At 43.8% G+C, this 19,777-nt stretch overlaps 1 protein-coding gene across 1 annotated transcript in view; it reads right to left on the bottom strand.

Annotated features, from left to right (window-relative positions):
• The window catches only part of mocos (molybdenum cofactor sulfurase), a 224,897-nt gene that overhangs the window by 12,598 nt on the left and 192,522 nt on the right, over nucleotides 1-19,777 (bottom strand). The window contains exons 13-14 of the mRNA XM_067996069.1: nucleotides 11,748-11,895; nucleotides 4,722-4,826 (exon numbers count right to left, since the gene is read on the bottom strand). Coding sequence (XP_067852170.1) covers nucleotides 4,722-4,826; nucleotides 11,748-11,895 — 253 coding nt within the window. The remainder of the gene's footprint in view (nucleotides 1-4,721; nucleotides 4,827-11,747; nucleotides 11,896-19,777) is intronic.

Here is a 19,777-nt window from a genome sequence, read left to right on the forward strand (position 1 = left end):
AGAAAAGATTTACTAGGATGCTACCGGGACTTGATGGTTTGACTTATAGGGAGAGGTTAGATAGACTGGGACTTTTTTCCCTGGAGAGTAGGAGGTTAAGGGGTGCTCTTATAGAAGTCTATAAAATAATGAGGGGCATAGATAAGGTAGATCGTCAAAATCTTTTCCCAAAGGTAGGGGAGTCTATAACGAGGGGACATAGATTTAAGGTGAGAGGGAAGAGATACAAAAGGGTCCAGAGGGGCAATTTTTTCACTCAAAGGGTGGTGAGTGTCTGGAACGAGCTGCCAGAGGCAGTAGTAGAGGCGGGTACAATTTTGTCTTTTAAAAAGCATTTGGACAGTTACATGGGTAAGATGGGTATAGAGGGATATGGGCCAAGTGCAGGCAATTGGGACTAGCTTCGTGGTATAAACTGGGCGACATGGACATGTTGGGCCGAAGGGCCTGTTTCCATGTTGTAAACTTCTATGACTCTATGATGATGTCACTGGCACCGCGAACCCATTTTAACGAAACATCTCGGGATAAGAACATAAGAAATAAGAGCAGGAGCAGGCCATTCAGTAAGATCATGGCTGATCTTCGACCTCAACTCCACGATCCTGCCAGATCCCCATCTCCCTTAATTCACCTAGAGTCCAAAAATTTATTGATCTCAGTCTTGAATATACTCAATGATTCAGCATCCTGAGCCCTGTGGGGTAGACAATTCCAAAGATTCACAACCCTCTGCATGAAGAAATTCCTCCTCATCCGTCTTAAATGGCTGACACCTTATCCTGAGACTATGCCCCCTGGTTCTAGACTCTCCAGCCAGGGGAAACAACCTTTCAGCATCTACCCTGTCAAGCCCCCTCGGAATTTTGTATGTTTCAATGAGATCACCTCTCATTCTTCTGAACTCCAGAGAGTATAGGCCCATTCTACTCAATCTCTCTTCATAGGACAACCCTCTCGTCCCAGGAATCAATCTAGTGAACCTTCGTTGCACCGCCTCTAAAGCAAGTATATCCTTCCTTAGATAAGGAGACCAAAACTGTACACAGTACTCCAGGTGAGGTCTTACCAAAGCCCTGTACAATTGTAGTAAGACTTCCTTACTCTTGTAGTCCAACCCCCTTGCAATAAAGGCCAACATGCCATTTGCCTTCCTTATTGCTTGCTGTACCTGCATGCTAACTTTTTGTGTTTCTTGTACGACGACACCCAAATCTCTCTGAACACCAACATTAAATAGTTTCTCACCATTTAAAAAATATTCTGTTTTTCTATTCTTCCTACCAAAGTGAATAACCACACATTTTCCCACATTATACTCCATCTGCCACCTTCTTGCCCTCTCACCTAACCTGTCTACATCCCTTTGCAGACTCTGTGATCTCCTCACAGCTTACTTTCCCACCTAGCTTTGTATCATCAGCAAACTTGGATACATTACACTCGGTCTCTTCATCTAAGTCATTAATATAGATTGTAAACAGCTGAGGTCCAAGCACTGATCCTTGCGGCACCCCACTAGTTACAGACCCGCACAATGCTAAACATGACCACAAGACCTGGCGGGAGACAATGGTAAATACAAAAATGTAACTTTTCTGAGGTATCCTTGTGAGCAATGAGGAGCAGGAGTGCTCCCCTGGGCCTCACAAGCTCCGACACTGCTTCCATCCCAGTGCCAACACCCCCGGGAAACTCCCCTCCCCAGCACTAACTTTATTCTGGGTCCCCGGCCACCTCCGGCTCCTGACTCAATTTTTGTTCTTGCTGGCCCTGATGTCATTCCTCCCGGTTTTGGGCAGGAGACATTTCTGCAGCATTTAAATGAGGCCCACAAGTTAAAATGGCTTGGGCACAATGCTGAACTCTAAGCAGGGGTTTCCCTCCCGCCTTGCCTCCTAAACCCCCGCCCCCACCCGCTCCGAATGTGCCCCGAGTTAAAATTGACCCTCAGCTGTTCAAAGAAATTCTGCTCTCATGTGAAAAAGTAAAATGGTTTACTCTGGGATAATCACAGAATGCACCACGAATTAAAGATTTTTTTGTAAAAATGAAAATAAAAAATCTGCAGCACAATTTGCTTGAGATGCTGATTATTTTCTTTTGATCTCATTTAATGTGTTTGGTTTGCAAAATGAAGAAAAAAGAGAAGGATTGATCACTTCGATCAACCGTTCAATAATTAGCAGGGTTATGTTGTAAGCTAATTGCTTGTGGGAAATTTCTGTTATTTAAAGTCATTAATGTTGAAACGCTGTGATAGCTTTGTTCCTGTCATGAGCCATTCTTTAAATGTAGATAAAATTGGCCATGGAATTCTCACCTTGAGAACTGAACTTGAAAAGGAAAAATTTGCAGGGCTATGGGGAAAGAGCAAGGGAGTGGGTCTTATTGGATAGCTCTTTCAAAGATCTGGCACAGGCACGATGGGCCAAATGGCCTCCGTCTGTGCAGAATGATTCTATGATTCTATGAACTCTGTCTCTGCTTTTATGGAAAATACTTCACATCAAAGCTGTTTATGTTTAAAAACAGAACAGATTCACATTTTCAGTAAAAACTTTTCCATGTTTTTTTTCATTCTCCTTTTTATAACAATAGCATAAAATAGCATAACCTGCATGTGATGGAAATCATGAAAATAAAAACTGTAAGAGGAAAAAAGGTCCAATTCTATTTTACATTAGGAAGCATGGAATGAGAATATCAGTTATACTCATTCTACAGACCATCATATCCTAACCCCAGCCATTTATTCTCGAGGGAAGAGGCATAAATACTCCTGATCCCAGACAATTGAGGGAACGCAAGAATGTTTACCCATTTCAACAGACAACCCAATCTCACCTCTCTTCCCAGCAGCACAAGAATCCTTGGCCTAGATATTCAGCCTTGTAGTGCCCATTTTTCGAACGTTAAACGGCCGCTTTAGCCTCTAATATGGTGGGCAGGAAGTACATCTCATTACGAGCCGGATGTGTGCCGCCCACCATATTGATACAGGCAAAAAAATTGGCATCCAGAGCCCACGCCTGAAACAGGGGTTAGGCCCCTTATTTGCATTTGCAAAGAACCTAACGACTGTTTGAAGTCTCCTCTACAAGATTGGTTTGCCCTGAGGTAGCCGTCGCTGGCTGCATTCAGGAAAACCAGGTCTACATGCTGCAACCAACAAGGTAAGATTTTAAAATATTTATACCTGAATGTGGAGCTGGGAGGAGCAGGAATGTTCTTCCAGACCCCACGTATAAAACACACGGGCCGCTGCTGGCCACCACTTCCCACTCCTTCGATCACCGCCACTATCGCCCCCAGATCGCCACCGTTACCCTCCCGATCTGATCGCCCGCCCTTCCCAATCGCTTCCATTCCCGTCACCTTTAACCACTTACCCGAGGGCCGCTGCTGGCATCACAGTAGCCCGATCGTCGATTCCACTTGAGTTCTGATATAAAACAACAGCACCAACTTGCATTTAAATAGCGCCTTTAATGTAGAAAAACATTCAAAGGCGCTTCACAGAGCCATAATCAAAAAAATGGACGCTAAGCCAAGAAAAGAGGTATGAGGAGGGCGACCAAAAGCTTGGTCAAAGTGGGTTTTAAGGAGGGTCTTATGGAGGGAATTTCAGAACGTGGGCCGAGAAATTGGATTTCCACCAAAAATAGGCTATTGCTTTGCGCATCGGTCCCTGGTGGCCTGATTGAAGTTGGGCCTTGACCTCATTTGTATTAAACAGATGATCGACAGGCGCCAGTCAACCAATTATAGCCAACTCTGACGCTGAGCTGGCCCACAGATAGGTCTTGGGAGGAGGGTGAATACATCCCTCTATCCTTTATTTTTCATCCAAAAAACAGGCAAAACGATGTTGAATTTCTCCCCTATGGGGCCTTGATAGCTTAAGGTACATACCAACCCATTAAATAACAGCAACTAAATCAGTGCTGGTATAAATCAGATTCGTTATGGGATAGTTTCACTCTCGTTTTCTTCAGCCACATACTCAGCTAACCTAGTATAACTAGAGAAGCTTGAATCTTCTGCCTTTAGCATTCCAATACACTGAACTAGGCTTACATCATTTTGTCTCAACATATAGCAGGCATAAAACTTTGATGTTAAATCTTTAAAGGGTATTTTCACCTCAATTGAGAGTTATCAGGCAGGTTTAGTTCTCAGAACATCCTGATCTCAAAATTGGCCATATTGGCTGCAGCAGAAGACATTGGCTGCAGTACAAAATTTTTGAAAGCAGTTTAAAAAAAAATAAAAAGGCAGGTCTCCCCCTTTTACTATTATTCAGTGGAAAGGAATGAGTGTGGATATTGGTTGAGACCAGGATCAAGCTCAGTTGAATAGCATGTCAGTGCTTACTAACTAGACTCACACATGATATGGGTGAGATACCAGAGGGCTGCCAACTCTCTTAGAATTGGCATGAGTCAGTGCCTTCAGAAGCATATGGCAGAAACAGGGAATTAGAGAGAAAACTGACTCTGCTTCCTACAGCTTCATAGTGCAGTTCATTGGCGTTCCAAAGCACTGCACCGCTGCATGTGATTAAAAGGAGTAAATTAGGAACAGTGAAGTGATGACATTCTGAATGGATCGTTGCACTGTCTTGCAAAACACTTTGTTCACTCTTTAATACAATGAACTGCTACAAAATTGTCAGTTTTAATATATTTTACTTTTTTTGAAGAGAAGGCAGCAATTACCTTTCTGTCCCTGGATGAAGACAGAGTCCGCAGGGGTTCGATGCTTCTTTTTCCATTCTCTTGTTTAATACAAATCATTTGGCATCTGCTGCACAGCCCTACAATCTGCAAAATTAATATATTTGTCATGACGGTGAACATTCTGTGCCATAAGTCCTGCTTCCCATGTCACTTTATAATCAACTATGTACTGGTAACAAGAGTTCCAAATAAAATGTATGAATATTAGATAATGGAAAATATATGAGTGCTAGATTAGAGAACCCATTATTACTCATTTATGGGATGCAAACAATTTGATTCTTACACTGTTTTCTGGTTTGCAGAAAAAGAGTACTTCTGTTTAAAGAATGTGCAGCAGTTTTTATAGTCTGCTACGCTCTCATGTCAGGAATTCCAAGTTATATCTGAGTCCTTGCGCTTTTATTAATAGTTTTCTCTTTAACATGCCTGGGATGATTTTTAAATTCTTGGGCTTTGATTTTTTTTTAAGTAAAATGGACGTTTGAAAAAAGCCATACTATCATATATAGTTGCCAGTAATTTCTGTGGGGGTTCTACCAATTGACCTTATAACTTTGGTGGACGGTTGGAGGAAATTACGGGGAAAATGCGTAAATGGCTCTTTATGTCCTTTCTCTGGGGTTTCTGCTGATCATCCGCCAATGTTACTGTGGGAGATCGGGGAATCCTTGCAGAAATTCTACCCCTTAATATTTTGAGGTTGAGCAGAGGAGCCTCCACTCTCAAAATATCATCTCAGACTCTGCTTACATTTATATATTGCCCGGGATATCCAAAGGACCACCTAAGCATTTTTATACTAAATCAAAAGGTCTTCAACCTGAAACATTAACTCTGTTTCTTTCTCCACAGATGCTGCCTGACTTGCTGAGCTTCTCCAGCATTTTCTGTTTTTAGTGAAGCATTTTTATAACTTGGCTTCACACTGCACATTAATTGTATTCCACACAACAGTGTGAGATGGCATCTCCACAGGGGTGTCACATTGGTACATTCTGCATATTGGGACCCAACTCCACAGTAATAGGCCCTGAAAATCCATTGGGCCATTTACGCCGGTGCTGTGCCCTGGAAACAGGACCTCTGCCCACCGTTCACTTGCAGTACTGACCTTGCCAGAGAATGCAGGGTCAACTAATTTAAATGCCCACTGGTGTTTCAGTAGTGCAACTCCCATGTAATACAAGGAGTACTGTGCGAGGGGGTGTGGAAATTTTTATGGCAGGTTTATAAAAAGGCTGGATGGTATGAATATTGCAGCAGCTGGCTGGGAGAGCAGCAGGGAAGTATCAGACATATTGCAAAGCTGAGGTAACTGTCAGGTATATGTCATAGAGGACCCATGTGAGATTTTGTAGCACTTTCAAAGCATGTCTTCATGTGGAGGACCTGGCAGAGGCACCCAAAGAAGGGAGAAGGGCATTGGAAGAATGCAGAAAAGAAGAGCACATAATTTTACTGAGACCAATCCACAGACACTCCTGAACGAAATGCATCAAAGGAAAAAAGAGACTGCTGGGTGCCCATGGGAAGAAAACCCAAAAAAATGTCTGGTGTGCCATGTGGAATGAGGTGGCAGTGGCACGGTTATTCCTTGGGACATAAAGCTAATCTGAGTAACTAAAAACCAGTTAGTTTAACATCTGTGGTAGGAGAAATTTTAGAGTCTTTAATCAAGGATGAAATTACCATGTATCTAAGTAGAGAAAATTGAAGCAGCCAACTCGGATTTCAAAAGGGACAACTGTGCTTGACAAATCTTACAGAATTCTTGGAGGAGGTAACACACATGGTAGATGGGGGAAATTCGGTGAGTAGGATTGCTTTTGCTCAATTTTGAGTTCCTTGTAGAGAGGAGCATATGCATTTATTTTGTGATTAGTTATCAATCAAATGATATAAACTTGCATGGTCATGTGGAGTTAGAGGTCTGATGTAATGTTCTAAGATGGGCACTAGGTTGAAGGAGTTTATGTAAAGTGAAGGTAAAAAGAAGTAATAGCAATGATGACAAAGGTAGACCGTGTTAAACAGATGAGAACATTTTACACATAAGTTGAATTCTGATGCCCTTGCACCTGTCACTGAGTGATCCTCTGAATGATGGTCCTCTTGATGTTCAATTCTATGTTGTCCTGCCTCCAAAGCAGCTAGGGCCACCTATCCAGGAATCTTCATGTATAGGCCTTTTTGAATTGCAAAGTCGTGCAGGGCACAGCAAGCGATACATGATCTGGAGCATATTGCAAAGCTCCTCCTGATTTATCAAGGCAGCAAAAGTGCTCCTTTAAAACCCCAATGGCTCTCTGTGACTACTCTGGAAGAGGATCGAACCTAATTCCTCAGCTGCTGTTCTTGCAACTTTTTATCAATATCCATGTCCGTTCACTTGACCATCTTTCTTGAAGAAATCAGACAGAGCAGAATTCATGAGGACGAAGGCATTATGGCAAATTCCTGCAAACCTGGCATTCACGTGAAAGATTCTGAATGTTGTCACACCCAATCTGGACATTCAGCAAGTGACAGCCCTTTCTATTAAGAAAGTTGAGGAGGTTAACTGTAAGAGTTTGCAATTCTACATAACTATTGCACTCTGCACTTCGGGAAGTCAGCAATGTGATTAAACTGCATAACCCTATCATGCTGCTGTCCCAGCTCACCTGAAAAGTGTATCAGATAACTGATGAAAGCGTGCTCAATGGTTCACTGGACGATATCATACAGATCTCCTGTGACTGCTTGAAATGAACTGGTGACATAAAAGTTGAGTGCAGTCATCAACTTCACAGCCACAGGCAGAGCTATCTGGACAGATGATCTTGGCTGCAAGTCATCATACAGTAGCTGGCACAACTCTCCTACTGTCCTCCTGTCTCTTTAGTTAAGTGCATTCTTTTCATGCACTTAAATCTTTATAGGATCTGCATGGTCTGTAAATTCTTTGGAGGCTTTGTTAACATCTTCTAGGCTGGTTCACTCTCCTTTCCTGTGATGTTTCTCCTCCTCCGTTATAATTGCAAGGAAACGAATGCCCATTGGGGATCCCGTACCTGGTATTCACAACCCCTTGCTATGGGTGAGAGCATATATTCTTGTGTTCTCATAAGCCCTCAGGCTGTAAGAGGCTAGAGTAGCTCTGTCCAGGTACAAAGCAAAAAAAACCAACAAAAACTCTTTTAAGCTCCAGAAATCAGTGCTCAAAGTTTCTTCAGTCTTCAAGCTCCAAAGTAAATAATTTCTGCCAGTCTCAGCTGTTATTGGCAACAGGTATGCCTCAGTTAAATAATTCCTGAGTTACCCTGATGCGTTGTGAGTGTAACTTCTGGAATTTTGGCATGCAAGTACCATAGGTCCTCACTTAAATAAATTTCAATTTCCCCAGTGGCGAATTGGCAAGGGGATCACAGTGAGGCCTCAGTGGAGATCGCAAATTGGACCACTGCCACATTGAGGGTGGAAATCCAACAAAAACGGGTACCACTCCAGATTGCAGTTCCCAAAATAAAGGTACATTGAAAGAGCAACAACGACTTGCATTTATATAGCGCCTTTAACGTGGTAAAATGTCCCATGGTGCTTCAAAGCAGCGTTATCAAACAAAATTTGACATTGAGCCATGTAAGAAGATATTATGACAGGCAACCAAAAATTTGGTCAAAGAGGTAGGTTTTAAGGAGCGTCTTAAATGAGGAGAGGTAGAGAGGTGGAGAGGTTTAGGGAGGGAATTCCAGAGCTTAGGGTCTAGGCAGCCGAAGACACAGCCGCCAATGGTGGAGCGATTAAAATCGGGGATGCGTCGGGGCAAGAATTGGAGGAGCGCAGAGATCTCGGAGGGTTGTAGGGCTGGAGGAGGTTACAGAGATAAGGAGGGGCAAGGCCATGGAGGGATTTGAAAATAAGGATGAAAATTTTTAAAACTGAGGCATTGCCGGACCGGGAGCCAATGTAGCAACGCCAAATAATTGGAGTAATTTAGGTTGATGAAATACGAAAATGCAGTATAACTGCTTTGCAAAGTCAATGAAAAGTGAGGGTGAAGTATAACTGCAATGATAGCTAACTATTTTCAAACATTGCTGTTATGTTTTCAAAACTCTACACATTTTAATATACACACTACAAAATCAAAAATCTTCTATTTTTCTACTATAAGACCAAGCGCCAGCATGAAGTACCCTGAATTTTGGTATAACATGGAGGAACTAAAGAGTAACGGTTCCTCGCAACTAAAGAGGAGATTTGTGAGGCACTGATAATTATTTTGAGGGTGTCAATGGACACTGGGGAGGTACCAAGCAACTGGAAACAAATTAACGTGGTGCCCTTATTCAAAATGGGTGACAAAACACACACGAGTAGCTACATACCTATTAGTCCTACTTCCATCCTAAGTAAAACAATGATGTGGAGATGCCGGTGATGGACTGGGGTTGACAATTGTAAACAATTTTACAACACCAAGTTATAGTCCAGCAATTTTATTTGAAATTCACAAGCTTTCGGAGGCTTCCTCCTTCCACATTCACCTGAGGAAGGAGGAAGCCTCCGAAAGCTTGTGAATTTCAAATAAAATTGCTGGACTATAACTTGGTGTTGTAAAATTGTTTACAAGTAAAACAATGGGATTGATCATCAGGTATTAATTTGAGGGTTGTCTGTACAATATCAATCTGGTGAACAGCATTAATTCAGAAGAGGAAGGCCAGCTTTTGCAGATTTGACAATCCAAATGGATTATGGAAAGTCCTATGACATGGTGTACCTAGACTTCCAACAGGCTTTTAATAAAGTTTCACCTGAAAAGCTTTTGGTTAAACTCAAAACTGTAGGGATTCAGGGTGAATCTGCAGAATACATAAGAAACTAGCTGAAGGGTAGAAATCGTTAGAGGAGTTGTGTCGGAGTTGCGGGGGGGGGGGGGGGGGGTGGGGGCGGAGAAGTACTAAGTGGAGTGCCCCAAGGATCAGTGCTGGGGACCAGAACTGCTTCTAATTTAGATAAATTACTTAGATTCAAAAACTCAAGGCAAAGTGATCAAATTTGCAGATGATACCAAACCAGGAAGAGTGGTGGAATTAGAAGAGGAAGCTTAGAAATTACAGAATGAGCTGGAAAAGATATGTAAGTGGGCAGAACAACTGCAGCTGAAATTTAATGCAACAAGTGTAAATACTGCACATAGGAACCATATATTTCCAACAATACATCTAATCCCAACCTCAGATGTCAGAAGAGCATCTCAACTGCACATTGTGACATTTTCTATATCAACCATTTGTGTAACCTTTCTGAAAAAGAATACCAATTTAGGGCCAATTAATGCTGAATTATGTGCAGGATTGTGAACTCACACCCACTAAGAACTAGGTTGAGACAGTCCAAACTCATTTCACATGTGACCCTTACGGAGAAGAAACTTTTAATTTATCAGGTTGAGCTACATAAAACTAATGTCCTAGAGGTGAAAAAACAGTAGGAATGATTTTATGCTTCACAGGGAAAGTGAGTTGGAGAATCAGGGCTTCAGTGCTTTAGCTGGATCTCTGACCTGCATACCTACAAGCAGCTCCCCGCTGAGAATGCAGGATCATGGGATCACCCCCCACTGAGCCAATACTCTGCACCAGGCAATCCTTCTTAAATTGAAAACAAAAGCAAAATACAGCAGATGTTGGAAATCTGAAATAAAAACAGAAAATGTTGGAAACACTCGGCAGGTCAGGCAGCATCTGCGGAGAGAGAAACAGAGTTAACATTTCAGGTCGATGACCTTTCAATCAGAACTTGCCAGAAGAAGTTAGAGATTTAACAGTTTATAAGCAAGTACAGATCCAGGGGAAAAGGGGGGAGGGGAGGAAAGAACAAAAGGGAAGGTCTGTGATAGGATAGGGTGATTAAATGACAAACAGGATGATGATGCAAGGCAAAAGGGGGTGATAATGGGACAAGTAAAGAAACAAAAGAGGGTCTAGAGAAGCAAATGGCAACAGCAGAACCTTTACCAGCTCCTGCTGTCCGAGAAAATGGGAGTGCTGGTTATGATCTGAAGTTGTTGAACTCAATGTTGAGTCCGGAAGGTTGTAAAGTGCCTAATCGAAAGATGAGGTGCTGTTCCTCGAGCGTCCATTGAATTTTATTGGAACAGTGTAGGAAGCTGAGGACAGAGAGGTCAGAGTGGGAGTGGGACAGAGAATTAAAATAGCAAGTGACCGGAAGCTCAGGGTCACGCCTGCAGACTGAACGAGGTGTTCAACAAAGCGATCAATCTGCGTTTAGTCTCCCCAATGTAGAGGAGACCGCATCATGAGCAGCGAATACGGTATACTAAGTTGAAGTAAATCGCTGTTTCACCTTGAAGGAGTGTTTGGGGCCCTGGATGGTGGGACAAGTCCATTGTGGAAATTTGCTCAGAGCTGCTCTCGCTTCACTCCCGTAACTTCATTGGAAGTCTCGTAGAAACCTGGTCTATGACAAGGTTATGGTAGCGAAGTGGGAGCAGCTCTCAGGAAATTTCCGACCTATGTTCTAAGAGAAGTAATAAGAATAAATAGGTCAACAATAACGAGTACAGTTTTAATAGAAAAACAACACTATCTAGTTATTGGATGTCTCCATATACTGTGAGCAAACTGTTCAGTAAACTACATCAGACAAATTCATGTAGAAATGTCTAAGTTGTTACTAGTTGATTTCCTTTGGTATTACTCACAGGTAATCTAGGGTCTGGAGCATGGGTGTGATGTTTAACTGCTAACTTGGTCAGCCCCTTTAAAGTCTACTATTCAGGTACTCTGTGTGGGGAAGTGGTCTAAATAGATCCTGCGGTAGAGGAACTTTGCAGAGTTTCTTTGGTGCTTGTAAATTTCTGGTTACAGGTCTGAAAAAAATAACTTATTTTCTATTTTTGATACTTTGGAGTGTGACATCTGGATTGTGACAGACATGTTCAAAACATTTATGTAAATATATGTAACAATCCGTTTGAAAATTTCTATTCACCTGAAAACAAACGCCATCTATATCCATCTCAACCCAGTCATCTTCCTCATATGGCCTCATTGCACTTATCACAAGGTTAGCACGAAAACGATGGATTAGTTCCTCAGTTGTTAATGCTTCAGCAGAATTAGAATTGCTTGTTCCATCTCTGTCACAAATATGGAAGGACAATCACATTCAACAATGACTTGGATTTATGATGAGGTAATCTGGAGAAGGACCTCAAATAGTCAGCAGCTTCTAAAACCATACATATACTGAAATGTGCCCCAGAATTTCATAGAAAATAATCTTTACCAAACTGTCCACAACCAATTTGCTCAAATGTTAACAATCTTTGTCTAATGTTTCCCAAGATGTGTTGTTATTAGGATAGTAAATTCAGTAACTCCTCACTCGAACACTCACTTTAGGAGCCATTAAAGAACTAAACCAAGAACTATAGCAAAGTTGAATAATATCCCTTCTTTACTAATCAAGAAACAACAATTTACATTATGCCACAAACCATGATATATCAGAGAGTTTTGTGACATGCTAGGGCCACCTTTACTCCTTCCCATTCCCACCAGGGTGCAAGTCAGGAGGCATATACCTGAAATGAGCTTTTGTTTGCACAGGCGGGTGTTACGAATTTGGATCTATTATAGATACCTTCCTGATGTCATTTACTCCTTTATGAAGTTTGAGTACCAAGTTTTTATGTAGGTTGACTGCCATTGCCCTATATCTATTTGTGCTGTTGCGGGGTGGGGGGTGGGGGTGTCCAGGAGTGTAACAATGAAACTCCCTTGTGATCCGGACTGGATTTCTGTGTTTTACGCATGTGTACACCTTCAATCTCACTGAAGGCGGATCCAGTTAACATTGAGTATGGTGATGTTTGATCCAAATCATAAGCTGCTTTACTCCACAGTACGGAAAACTTAGAACAATGCGATTGATGAGAGTCACTTAATAAAATTGTACAACTTCTGTCCGCATACTGCTACAAAAATAGAATACGTGAGCGCTAACCCAGTCTGGTGGGTTATCAATCTCTCTGTGTACTGTGCCCTTCCTCAGGGACAGCAGCTTACTCCATTTGCAGCCTTCCATTGCTCGACTGTCTCTTCGTGTCTGTGTTGTGATTTTTAAAAGCTTCTCTCTCAGACCCCACAGAGATCAAAAAAGATTTCCAATACCAAGGTGTGAAGTGTCCTCCTGAATAACCAGACATAGCTTATGAATTGTTCATTGTTTGGATCTCAGAGAAACCACTTCTTATCCTGCGCTGTAATTACCATTTGTCTGTCTACCGATCCACAACCCAGCAAGGGGATGGTTTGGGAAGCTAACCTCTTTTAGATAAGCTTTTTCTAAAAAAAAACACATCTTAACATAGCTCATGTCCAAACTCTTTCTATGAAAAATAGTCAAAGAATCCGAAGCCATGACAGTAGTTCAGTTCATTTAAATCAGCCAGATGTACCACAGGGGCAAGCCCATCCCTTGACTGGGCCTTGTACTTGGAAATGGGGGCTGAAATCTAGCAATGCAAAAACAGAAGCGAGAAGGCCTCCAGCCACAATCCTTATCTGGCTGGTCCCATAGATAGAAATCACTTACTTTTTGACTGTCCACAAGTTTACACCCAGGCCTGCTCAGAACCTCCAATTGGTGCAGGCTTGGCACAAGGTCTAATGCCCACTTTTGTTGGTGTCACACAGATGGCCATCTGCCTGGTATAAATAGAGGATTGAAGCACTGCGATATCACAGCTGCCTCATCTGTATGTTAAATTTAGTGTGTATGTCATGCAGTCCCTTTTTGGATGTCACCATTTCTGTCATGTCTCCAGGGAAACTTTAATAGGATTTCCCATTATTTGGAGAGCAGCTACCAGCTGTCACCCTGCAGCTGCACCTCCACCACTAGATGGAGCTTCAAATTCCTATACCTAGCTCCAGGACACTGCCAGCATACCACTCTCCCCTTGGATAACACTAATTTTGGAACCATGACTCACCATTTTCTTCTTCCCTCACTTGAGAACCCCTGCAGAAATTCCAGGCAGACATTGCAGTGTTTCAAAGCCTGTGCAGTACTTACACTAGCCCTATATTTGACACTCTGCCAAACTTTTTTGAGCCACAGATTGGGCTTCTGGGCTGTTCCCATCCCTTTGCCAGCCCCAAATGCTGTTCCACAGGAGATCCAAGATTGTGCCTCCAGGGTTCCTTTCAGCCCCTCTTCACCTCAGGAGAAGGCAATACTGTGTAATAATTCTATTCAAAATCTGTGGAAAACTTCCACTAATTCTGTTTTTTTACAACACCAAATTTTTTTGAGCTACAGATCGACCCTCCAGGCCATTCCTGACATCACCTCTCACCTCTGCCCCAAGCCCTGACTGCAGCCTTGTGGGATATCTGAAGTCATGCCTCCAGTCTTGGGAGAAGGTATTTATGTGCAATAATTTTGTTCAAAACTTGTTCAGAACTGTTTTTGGAATGCATTATAAGAGAAATTCGCTTTATCTGGACTTTCCATGGGCAATGCCATGGGAAATCCACTAGTTTGCACCTGTCATGGCTGCACGTACACCACCTTATGCCCTTGGGGTACCACCGGACATCCCCGGGAACTCCTTTTTTCTCTACTTGGTGCTGGGCACAAAACAGAGAAAAATTAGCTGTAGAAGGACTTCCAAAAGTTACCTTTTGATATTTTGGCAGTAATTTCATTGAAACATCTGACAGAGTTACACCTTTGATCAAGCACCGAATGAAAATGTTACCAATAAATCTTCAATATTTTCCCAATGAACTCATTGAAACAACCTTGAATACCCTGTCAATAACTTCAATGAATCATGGCAGTCCATCTTACGAGTACGATCAAGGAAACATCCCTGCTATTACAGAGTGCAACAATTATAGTGTATAATGCACTACTCTAACTTATTATTTATGGTGAGGTAATCAGGGAACAGGGAAATAGTTAGCTGCTCCTGAATCCATTTTTAAAAATATATCTGTCTTTGAAATTTGGGCAAAGCTGACATTTATTACCCATTCCTAGTTGCCCTGACAAGTTCTTTTTTATTCGTTCATGGGATGATGGCGAGGCCAGCATTTATTGCCCATCCCTAATTGCCCTTGAGAAGGTGGTGGTGAGCCGTCTTCTTGAACCGCTGCAGTCCGTGTGGTGAAGGTTCTCCCACAGTGCTGTTAGGAAGGGAGTTCCAGGATTTTGACCCAGCGACAATGAAGGAACGGCGATATATTTCCAAGTCGGGATGGTGTGTGACTTGGAGGGGAATGTGCAGGTGGTGTTGTTCCCATGTGCCTGCTGCTCTTGTCCTTCTAGGTGGTAGAGGTCACGGGTTTTGGAGGTGCTGTCGAAGAAGCCTTGGCGAGTTGCTGCAGTGCATCCTGTGGATGGTACACACTGCAGCCACAGTGCGCCGGTGGTGAAGGGAGTGAATGTTTAGGGTGGTGGATGGGGCGCCAATCAAGCGGGCTGCTTTGTCCTGGATGATGTCGAGCTTCTTGAGTGTTGTTGGAACTGCACTCATCCAGGCAAGTGGAGAGTATTCCATTACACTCCTGACTTGTGCCTTGTAGATGATAGAAAGGCTTTGGGGAGTCAGGAGGTGAGTCACTCGGTGCAGAATACCCAGCCTCTGACCTGCTCTTGTAGCCACAGTATTATATGTCTGGTCCAGTTAAGTTTCTGGTCAATGGTGACCCCCAGGATGTTGATGGTGGGGGATTCGGCTGTTGAATGTCATGGGGAGGTGGTTAGACTCTCTCTTGTTGGAGGTGGTCATTGCCTGGCACTTGTCTGGCGCGAATGTTACTTGCCACTTATCAGCCCAAGCCTGGATGTTGTCCAGGTCTTGCTACAGGGGTTGCGAATGGAACTGAACACTGTGCAATCATCAGCGAACATCCCCATTTCTGACCTTATGATGGAGGGAAGGTCATTGATGAAGCAGCTGAAGGTGGTTGGGCCGAGGACACTGCCCTGAGGGACTCCTGCAGCAATGTCCCGGGGCTGAGATGATTGGCCTCCAACAACCACTACCATCTTCCTTTGTGCGAGGTATGACTCCAGCCACTGGAAAGTTTTTCCCCTGATTCCCATTTTACTAGGGCTCCTTGGTGCCACACTCGGTCGAATGCTGCCTTGATGTCAAGGGCAGTCACTCTCACCTCACCTCTGGAATTCAGCTCTTTTGTCCATGTTTGGACCAAGGCTGTAATGAGGTCTGGAGCCGAGTGGTCCTGGCGGAATCCAAACCGTGCATCAGTGAGCAGGTTATTGGTGAGTAAGTGCCGCTTGATAGCACTGTCGACGACACCTTCCATCACTTTGCTGATGATTGAGAGTAGACTGATGGGGCGGTAATTGGCCGGATTGGATTTGTCCTGCTTTTTGTGGACAGGACATACCTGGGCAATTTTCCACATTGTCGGGTAGATGCCAGTGTTGTAGCTGTACTGGAACAGTTTGGCTAGAGGCGCAGCTAGTTCTGGAGCACAAGTCTTCAGCACTACAGTGGGGATGTTGTCGGGGCCCATAGCCTTTGCTGTATCCAGTGCACTCAGCCATTTCTTGATATCACGTGGAGTGAATCGAATTGGCTGAAGACTGGCTTCTGTGATGGTGGGGATATCGGGAGGAGGCCGAGATGGATCATCCACTCGGCACTTCTGGCTGAAGATGGTTGCAAACGCTTCAGCCTTGTCTTTTGCACTCACGTGCTGGACTCCACCATCATTTTAGGATGGGGATGTTTACAGAGCCTCCTCCTCCCGTTAGTTGTTTAATTGTCCACCACCATTCACGACTGGATGTGGCAGGACTGCAGAGCTTTGATCTGATCTGTGGGTTGTGGAATCGCTTAGCTCTGTCAATAGCATGTTGCTTCTGCTGTTTAGCATGCATGCAGTCCTGAGTTGTAGCTTCTCCAGGTTATCACCTCATTTTTAGGTACGCCTGGTGCTGCTCCTGGCATGACTCTTCTACACTCCTCATTGAACCAGGGTTGATCCCCTGGCTTGTTGGTAATGGTAGAGTGAGGAATATGCCGGGCCATGAGATTACAGATTGTGCTGGAATACAATTCTGCTGCTGGCCCACAGCGCCTCATGGTTGCCCAGTTTTGAGTTGCTAGATCGGTTCTGAATCTATCCCATTTAGCACGGTGGTAGTGCCACACAACACATTGGATGGTGTCCTCATTGCAAAGACAGGACTTAATCTCCACGAGGACTGTGCGATGGTCACTCCTACCAATACTGTCATGGACAGATGCATTTGCGACAGGTAGATTGGTGAGGACGAGGTCAAGTAAGTTTTTCCCTCGTGTTGGTTCGCTCACCACCTGCCGCAGGCCCAGTCTGGCAGCTATGTCCTTCAGGACTCGGCCAGTGGTGGTGCTACCAAGCACCACATTCTTGGTGATGGACTTTGAAGTCCCCCACCCAGAGTACATTCTGTGCCCTTGCTACCCTCAGTGCTTCCTCACCATGGAGGAGGACTGATTAATCAGCAGGAGGTTTCCTTGCCCATAGTTTGACCTGATGCCATGAGATTCAGAGTCAATGTATCACTGTACCACCACCTCTGGTGGGTCCGTCCTGCCGGAGGGACAGGACATACCCAGGGATGGTGATGGAAGAGTCTGGGACGTTGGCTGAAAGGTATGATTCTGTGAGTATGGCTATTTCAGGCTGTTGCTTGACTAGTCTGTGGGACAGCTCTCCCAATTTTGGCACACTCCCCTAGATGTTAGTGAGGAGGCACTTTGCAGGGTCGACTGGGCTTGGTTTGCTTTTGTTGTGTCCGGTGCTTAGTGGTCCGTCTGGTTTTATTCTTATGATGACTTTCTGCAGCGAGATTGTACAACTGAGTGGCTTGCTGGGCCATTTCAGAGGGCAATTAAGAATTAACCACAGTGCTGTGGGTCTGGAGTCACATATAGGCCAGACCGGTAAGGACGGCAGGTTTCCTTCCCTAAAGGGCATTCGTGAATCAGATGGGTTTTTACAACAATTCGGTCGTTTCACGGCCACTGATACTAGTATTTTAATTCCAAATTTTATTTAATTAATTGAATTTAAATTCCCCAGCTACTGTGGTGGGATTTGAACTCGTGACTCTGGATTATTAGTCCAGGCCTACTGGATTACTAGTCCAGTTACATAACCACTATGCTACTATACTGTTGGTGGTGATGGGCCTTCTCCTTTGATCACTACAGTCCTAGTGGTGATGGTGCTTCTACAATGGTTTTCGGTAGGGAATTCAAGGATATTGATCCAGTGATGATGAAGAAATGATGGTTTATGTCCAAGTTAGGATGGCGTGCGATCTGGAGGCGAACTAGGAGGTGATGGTGATCCCATGATCTTGCTGCTCCTATCCTTCTTATCTTGGGGCTGGAAGGTGCACTCGAAGTAAGCTTGGTACAGTGCATCTTGTAGATAGTATATACTGCTGCTACAATACATTGGTGGCGGAGGGAGAGGATATTAAGTTCAGTGGCATGGGCACCAATCAAGTGGAGTGTTTTGTCTTGGATATTGTTAAGTGTCTTGGGTGTAGTTGCAGCTGTACCCATCCAGGTGAGTGGTGAGTATTCCATCACACTCTGTCTTGAGCCTTGTAGATGGTGAAGGGGCTTTGAGGGGGTCAGGAATGGAGACACACTGCAGAGTCCTCAGCCTCTACACTGCTCCTGTAGCCATGTTGTTAATATTGCTGGTCCAGTTAAGCCTCTGGTCAGTGCTAACCCCCAGGATGTTGATGGTTGGGGATGTGGCAAAAGTGGTGTTGTAATCGCCAGGGAGAGGTGATTTGACACTTAAGTGGCACAAATGTCACCTGCCACTTGTCGACCCAAGCCTGGATGTTGCCCAGGTCCTGCTGTAGACTGACATGGGCTGCTTTATTGTCTGAAGAGTTGTAAATGTAGCTGAACGCTGTAGAATTCTTAGTGAGAAGTCCCATTCTTAAGAATCATCGAATGGTAACAGCACGGAAGGAGGCCATTCAGCCCATTGAGTCCATGCCGACTCTTTGCAAAAGCAATCCAGCTAGTACCACTCCCCTGCCCTTTCCCCGTAGCCGATAAGAACATAAGAAATAGAAGCAGCAGTAGGCCATATGGCTCCTCGAGCCTGCTCTGCCATTCAATAAGATCATGGCTGATCTACCTCAACTCCACTTTCCCATCCTGTCCCTATGTCCCTTGATTCCCTTAGTGTCCAAAAATCTATCGATCTCAGTCTTGAATATACTCGAGGACTGAGCATCCACAGCCCGCTGGGGTAGAGAATTCCAAAGATTCACAACCCTCTGAGTGAAGAAATTTCTCATCTCGGTCCTAAATGGCTGACCCCTTATCTTGAGATTATGATCCCTAGTTCTGCACTCTCCAGCCAGGGGAAACAGCCTCTCAGCATTTACCCTGTCAAGCCCTCTAAGAATTTTATATGTTTCAAGGAGATCGCCTCTCATTCTTCTAAATTCCAGAGAATATAAACCCATTCTACTCAATCTCTCCTCATAGGACAACCCTCTCGTCCCAGGAATCAATCTAATGAACCTTCGTTGCACCACCATAAGGCAAGTATATCCTTCCTTAGGTAAGGAGACCAAAACTGTACACAGTACTCCAGGTGTGGTCTCACCAGTGCCCTATATAATTGCAGCAAGACCTCCTTACTCTTATAGTCCAACCACTTGCAATAAAAGCTAACATACCATTTGCCTTCCTAATTGCTTGCTGCACTTGCATGTTAACTTTCTGTGATTCATGTACAAGGACACCCAAATCCCTCTGAATACCAATATTTCTTAGTCTCTCACCTTTTAAAAAATATTCTGCTTTTCTATTCTTCCTACCAAAGTGGATAATTTCACATTTTACTCATTGTACTCCATCTGCCACCTTCTTGCCCACTTAATTAACCTGTCTGTATCCCTTTGCAACCTCTTTGCGTCCTCCTCACAGCTTACTTCCCCACCTAGCTTTG

This window comes from Heptranchias perlo, chromosome 2, assembly GCF_035084215.1.
Source record: "Heptranchias perlo isolate sHepPer1 chromosome 2, sHepPer1.hap1, whole genome shotgun sequence".
NCBI lineage: Eukaryota > Metazoa > Chordata > Chondrichthyes > Hexanchiformes > Hexanchidae > Heptranchias > Heptranchias perlo.